Raw genomic sequence first — 7,237 nt, 5'->3', positions numbered from 1 at the left:
TTGAAACAATCATACTATTATTCCGCATAAGAACAAATACATAAAACCTTTGATTCTTTCTTTTTGTTTCATATTATTATTAATAGTATTATTGTTAATGAAACAACCATAAACCATTTCAATCTTGCAAAGATGGATCAACTCTGCAACTATTCAACTATTCCCGCCTTTACGAGCTCTTCCAACCCTTTTCTGAGTCGACCAGCAGCAAGACGAGTATCTTTCTCCACCAATCCTCCAAACGAGACCCTAATGTGTCCCGGGCATCCAGATGCACTTCCTGGGATCACAACCACACCATGTTTCCTAGCCAGCCAGCGAACCACCTCAAAGTCCTCCACATCTTCATTAATGGGTAGTTTCGCCCAGAGGTAAATTGCACCTTCTCCTCCTCTAACAGCATCCTTCCCAAGAGGAGACAATGCATCTAGAACAATGTCCCTGTTTTTCACAAGAGTCTTCACCTGCTCGGTTACCCACCCGGGTCCCATCTCCAACGAGTATAAGGCCAGCCATTGGGAGATTATTGCAGCACAAATTGGAATGTTGTCTTGGACTTTCAGAAGTTGAGCTCCAAAATCCTCTACTCCCGACGGGTAGGCTATCTGCTCAAAAGGAAAAAGGATCCTGTTTTTTGTCAAACATGTTACAATATAGAAATGTTCATAATTTTTAGCGGATCGAGGAAGTGCTTACATATCCAACTCGCCAACCCATCATTCCATAAGCTTTGGAGAATGAGAAAATATTCACAATGTGATTTCCCTCCACACATGAATGCTTAAGTCCGCTGTACATGAAGTACCTGATTATCCAAACATGATAAACTCATCATGCCCGAGTCAGTAAAAGAAAAGAAAAACACTTTCTGGAGTTGAATCTGATTCTGGACAAGAAAAACATCAACAAATTAAGTTATTTTCATAATGTTATCTAAATCTAAATCAACATGGAGATGACATACATAACACAAAATAAGAGTTTCCAAGGAAATTTATCAAATGTTTTCTCGTCAAAACTTAACTACAAAACTTACTCGTAAGTATTGTCCACAACCAGCCAACAGCCAGCATTTTTGCAGATATCGGAAATTTTCTACATTGGAAGAAAAATGAAATAGCTTAGTGAACATACTTGAGCCAAACAAGAACATATATATATGTTTGTTTGAGACAGAGTCAAACCATTAGAAGTGGTTGAGGAATGTATGTCCCTGATGGATTCCCAGGATTAACAACAGTAACCAGCTTCGGCTTACTTTCCTTCAACTTCCGTTCTAGCCACTCTGAAATATTCAACAAATTTATCTAAAAGATCATACTTTTGTTTACAAGTTTATTAACAAAATCATGAAGTGACCTGCATCAGGGTAAAGTGTATCGGGATCGCCAGGGCCAACAATGATATCAGTAACTCCTGTCATCTGAAATGACATAAACGCATTGAAATAGTAGGGAGCAAACATGACGACAGAATCTCCAGGATCGCATAATGTAAGAACTATGTTCACAAAAGCCTGCAATTACAAAAGTAGAATATTTTAATAAGATTTAGAGTATTACTGTGAATGAATCCAAATCTCATAACTGACCTGATTTGCACCTGCAGTAACCATTACAGAAGATTTGTGCAAATTGTTTTCATTGCGTATCTACAGAATAAAGAAATACATGATTAATAACACCTTAAAACATCAAAATGAAGTTTTCTTTGAACAAGTCACATGAACACAGACACCAAATTACACAATTGAATTGAATTGAATTGAATAGAATTACACAAGCTAAGTAAGTAAACCTTGGTGATTAATGCCTCCCTGAGCTCAGGCAAGCCTTCATCGGCACCATAGCGACTGATAGACGGCTCCCAAATGAGTTCTTTAACCTTCTCTAAAGCTTGTTTTGGTGGTTGCCAATACACAACACCCTACAGAAACCAAATAAAATAGAAATGTTTGTTGTCTCAATGATCTTTGAAACAAGAGAAATTGGTAAACCTCTGTTCTTCCCAATAAGTTGGAATCAAGAGAAATAAAAACAAATTTCATTGAAAACGAAACCTGAGCAAGAGAAACAGCATCTTTAGATTCTCGGATCACTTTCTGAATCTGCAAACACGACAACCTTTGTTTTAACAAACACATTTCCCAAAAATGACCAAATTTCTAGGGTTTCGATCAGATTTACCTGAACCATTACCGGCGCCTCTGTAGCAATAACCCTTCTTGCTAGCAATCCATTGGAACCCATCTTTCGTTTACTTTGTTATTTCTCTCTCTCTCTCTCTCTTTGTTTTAATCTCCTCTGGTTCGAACTCACCAACCTCAAAAAAATGAATATAAAAGAAGGTTAGGAATGCATGAACCTTCACCTACCGTCGAAGGCAGAAAAGGATCTCTGCAAAAAGTAATCTAACTTTTACGATTAAAGGTTTTGCTGGGGGCCGATAAATATGAAATCCAAAAATCAATTGCAAAACGTGCTAATTAGAAGAAGACCCATTTGCACCAATTACAAGTTTTGATCCCCAAAAGATAAAAGATTCTCTCTTTCCCGGCTGGCTGGCTGGCTATCTCTTTGGGTTAATTTCGTAAGGTGGTTTCCAACTATAAAGTATTAATATTTACCAATTAGCATATACCCCACCTTATGACTTTTCTCCTCCGAGGGATCTCTTACTGTGTATGAAGAACAAGAGCAAGAACAAAGAGAAAGAAGCCAAGGCGTGACTCATAATATAATGCAGATAGGAGATGAGAAGAAGCCAAGGGGTGACTCGGATGAGACTCGGATACTGTAAATGGCAATAATCTCCAGCTAGATTCACCTAATTTCAGTGGAAAAGAAAAAGAGTGTAATTTACAAGGACAAAGCAAAATCAAAGTCCATTTTTTATGGCAAAGACGTGCGCATTTTTGGGCATGAACGACTCGTGCGTGCGGCTATACAATTTTAGGCCCACATTTTGTCAAGGATAGATAGTTCATTTTATGTTATGAATAATCAATAATTTGTTTTTGGACAAGAAAACATATGTAAGTATACAAAAAGAGATTCAAGAGTTCTTGTTTTCTATTTTATGTTCCCTTCATTTCTAAATATATAGTCAGTTTGCCCTTGTTTAGTATAGGATTGTTAAAATAGATTTTGAATTATTTAAAAATGTTTGATAAAAGGTGATTTTGTTTTAAAATAATTGATAAAAATAAAAATTTAATTATAATTAGATTATTCAAAATTAATCTTTTTTTCAAACAAGTAAAGGCTTTTTTTATTTAAATAATAAAATCTAATTAAATATTATTTTATTAATTTTTTTATTTATCAAATCACTCCTTTATTAAATTTGAATATATATTTTAAATTATTATTATTATTATTTTATAAATGTGATCACAAATAATTAAACATATATCTCATCCACACATCTAACCATTTAATTAGGCACCAAATTTATTTTTTTAAACCCAACCTTAATGATATTTTTTATTTTATCATTATATATTAATATATTTTAAGTTTTAAAAAAAATCATAACCATTAAATTTGGCTATCATTTTTAGTCACCTCGTCTTGAAATTAGTCGATCATTAAATTTTAATTTACTTATTCTTGTCATTGACTGTTAAGGGAATTGAATATTGATGAGAATTTATTTATATATTTTTTCATTTCATTTTTATATTAAATTTAACAAGTCCTTCTCTATTAAAAATTCTTACATTATTATTCCATCATATATTATTTTAACTTAAATATTAACAAATTTTAGTTAACCTAATTAATTATTCTTGACATGGCCTTGCCCTACCCACCTCCTTTTTTTTAATTTATTTTGGTTATAAGTTTTATATATTTTTACAAAAATAAAGTGAATTTATATTTTTGTTTATTTATTTTTGAACCACATAATCTATGGTCTGAAATTCATCCAACCGAATTATTTGCTTCGATTTGGTGGTTCATTAGATGCATAACCATTAAACTTCTTCTTTTTCAAAACATGCCCCGTAGAGAATCTAGAAAGGCGAGACGACAATGGAGCAGTAGAGCGAATTGGCAAGAGGCTTTTCAAGCTATTTGAATCGCCCCATTATCGGCTACCTCCACTTAGTTCATCAAGATAGACTAGACTAAATGGTGACATCAAATCCGACTATATGAAACGAATACACTAGTTCCATCAAATCCGATATAATGGTTTCACTTTCCAGTTGAGTAGTTGAGTTGACCTACTTTTCAACTTATAACTTATTGTCATAATTATGCTTTAATTCTTGAAGTAAGCAATTTGATTTCATCTTTTAGAATACTTACATATCCGTAAGCAATTTAATATAATTCTTTTGTACAGATCATACTAATTTTATAATCATTTGTCATTCTTTCGTAGATCATACTGATTTTAGAATCAATTAAAAATACTGAACTGAAACTAAGGCTTATGATGCATCAACTGTATATCGATTACAATATATAAACGAAACTATACTGAACTGAAACTAAGGCTTATGCATTAACTAAGTCAATTATCATTCTTTTGTAGACCATTTAAGCATTGTTTAGTTGTTAATTATCAACTACATCAAACCATAAGAACTTCTAAAACTTCCTTGTTTAAACAATATTTAGTTGTTGAAAGCAATATTTATATTTCATAATTTTCTTCACAAATAATTGCATACTATTTAATTTAGATTTATGATATCAGATGAATAACCAACAACTTCATCTTTAATCTCAACATACTAATAATGACATTTTGATCCAATCTCAACCTATATATTACTAGTATAATTCAAATATATATATATATATATATATATATATATATATATATATATATATATATATATATATAATAATAATAATAATAATAATAATAATAATGGTAATAACCCAATTACTAGTATTTACATAAATGCTTAGAATATAAATATCAATAAGCGAAAACCGTCGACGTTAATAATTCGGCGAACAAAACCTTTGTTCGTGAACACTATAAATCTCGACGTTAAATTTTTTTTAAATATTAACCACCGCTTTAGGAGAGGAAGCCGTGGTTAATATTAATACAGTATTATTAACCACAACGCTATCCAAAGCCGTGATTAATAATTCTGTATATATAAATTACAAAGTTTAAGAAATTAAAAAAAAATTATTTTATTACAAAGTTTTGAAGATTTCTAAATAACAATATCTAATATTATAATTTATTTCTAATATTATAATTTATTTGTAAGACAATAATATAAACATTACAAATTTAACATAAATTTTGTTAAATAAAAATAATTAAATAAAATATTAAAACAAAATTTAAGAAAGTACTGTTATTAATAGTTATATTAAAAATGTTAACAAATTTATATTTTTAAAATTAAAATTAAAATTAAAATAAAATAAATTAATATATATATATATATATATATATATATATATATATATATATATATAAATTATAAGTTTTTATTGATAAAATTTCAATTGTAAGTTTTTATTAATATAAATATATATAAATTATAAGTTTTTATTAATATATAAATTAATATATATATATATATAATTAATTATAAGTGAATTATCTCTTTAAAATTAAACATGATTTAAAAAATATATAAGATAAATTTGTCTTTATAAAAATAGTTATTTATTAAATAATTATATTAAAAAACAATAAAAAAAAAAAAGAATGTATTCATATAAGAAGGATTATACATTAAAATATTTTATAACAATAATTATACATTTTAAGAAATGAGTAACTTTTATAATAATTATAATAATCGGTTATTAATATATTTAAAAAAAATTATAATTCTCTATTTCCCTCTCTCTACCTCACCCTCTACATTTATCTCTCTATATACTTCTACGTTTTATTAATTTATATATATTTAAAAAAATATATTTATACATTAATAAAAAAAAATAATAACTACCAAATTATTAATCTTTACAATAATATAAATAATTACTATAAAATAATTTTAAATTAAACATAGTTGTTAAATATATAATAAAATATTGATTATTTAAAATGTTTATTATATTAAAAACATATATAATAAAAGTCAATAATTTAAAATTTTCATTATATTTAATTAAAATATAAATAAAATACTTTTAAAAAAAAATTATGTTTTTGAAAAAATAGAATTAAAAAAACTATAAAATAAATATTTATTATTCAAAATTTATAAGTTATTTAATAGATTATTAAATAATTATATACATAATTATTAATAAAAATTATATATAAAGATTATATATTTACAAAATATTTTAAAAATAATAAAAATATATTTAAAAATATTAAATGCAATAAATTCTAAATTTATTTTAAATATTTTACCAATAAAACGTTTCAAAATACATATTTCATTTTTTTATTAAAAATAAATATAATAAATTTATATAATTGTTTTTGTTTAAACTTGTAAGTTTTTTTATTTAATTATAAAAATTTATAAATTTTAATATTAAATAAAATAAAAGATAATCTTCATTTTAAATTATTATTATAAAAATATGTTTTATAATAAATATTTTCATTAATATATTAAGAAAATATAAATAATTAAATTATTTCAAAACAATTATAATGTTTAATATATAAATATAAATAATTAAAATTATATTATAAAATATAATATTTTTTTATAATATATTAAAATAGTTAATTATTTTTTTATAATAAATATTTTCATTAATATATTAAGAAAATATAAATAATTAAATTATTTCAAAACAATTATAATGTTTAATATATAAATATAAATAATTAAAATTATATTATAAAATATAATATTTTTTTATAATATATTAAAATAGTTAATTATTTTTTTATAATAAATATTTTCATTAATATATTAAGAAAATATAAATAATTAAATTATTTCAAAACAATTATAATGTTTAATATATAAATATAAATAATTAAAATTATATTATAAAATATAATATTTTTTTATAATATATTAAAATAGTTAATTATTTTATTATTTTAGCTAAATTTATCATTATTATATTATTAAAATAATTTAAAATATTTATAATATAATTAAATAATGAAAAATAAGTGTATATAGATATATAGGATAATAATATAAATTATAGACAAAATTGTAACTTTTAGTTATAGATATTGAAGATTTATTTTATAAAAATATCCTTATAACTTTTAATATAATTTATTAATAAAAAACTTTTAATAATGTTTAAAATAAAAACAA

The 7,237-nt window shown here is 25.1% G+C and overlaps 1 protein-coding gene across 2 annotated transcripts; it reads right to left on the bottom strand.

Moving 5' to 3' along the window:
• LOC124920861 (aromatic aminotransferase ISS1) lies at positions 1–2,576 on the bottom strand. 2 transcript variants are annotated; one of them, XM_047461429.1, is made up of 10 exons: positions 2,416–2,576; positions 2,187–2,322; positions 2,060–2,107; positions 1,798–1,926; positions 1,592–1,651; positions 1,360–1,516; positions 1,185–1,285; positions 1,037–1,095; positions 697–805; positions 1–605 (listed from the first exon to the last, which is right to left on the bottom strand). In XM_047461429.1, exons 2-10 carry the CDS (start codon positions 2,247–2,249, stop codon positions 150–152), a joined length of 1,182 nt encoding a protein of 393 aa, XP_047317385.1. In that variant the 5' UTR covers positions 2,250–2,322; positions 2,416–2,576; the 3' UTR covers positions 1–149. The 2 variants fall into 2 exon arrangements, with proteins under 2 accessions (XP_047317385.1, XP_047317384.1); XM_047461428.1 differs by having other exon boundaries at positions 2,187–2,576.
• Between the last annotated feature and the right edge of the window lie 4,661 nt (positions 2,577–7,237).

This window comes from Impatiens glandulifera, chromosome 1 (assembly GCF_907164915.1).
Source record: "Impatiens glandulifera chromosome 1, dImpGla2.1, whole genome shotgun sequence".
NCBI classification, from domain to species: domain Eukaryota; kingdom Viridiplantae; phylum Streptophyta; class Magnoliopsida; order Ericales; family Balsaminaceae; genus Impatiens; species Impatiens glandulifera.
This window is presented reverse-complemented; position numbering and strand designations above follow the sequence as displayed.

What these genes read in the sequence shown, in the direction of transcription:
- LOC124920861 (XM_047461428.1), bottom strand. Translation starts at nt 2,249, where the DNA reads ATGGGTTCCAATGGATTGCTAGCAAGAAGGGTTATTGCTACAGAGGCG. An exon ending in TACACTTTACCCTGATGCAG is followed by an intron (nt 1,286 to 1,359) that starts GTCACTTCATGA and finishes TGAATATTTCAG; the next exon opens with AGTGGCTAGAACGGAAGTTG. An exon ending in TTCCTCAACCACTTCTAATG is followed by an intron (nt 1,096 to 1,184) that starts GTTTGACTCTGT and finishes CTTCCAATGTAG; the next exon opens with AAAATTTCCGATATCTGCAA.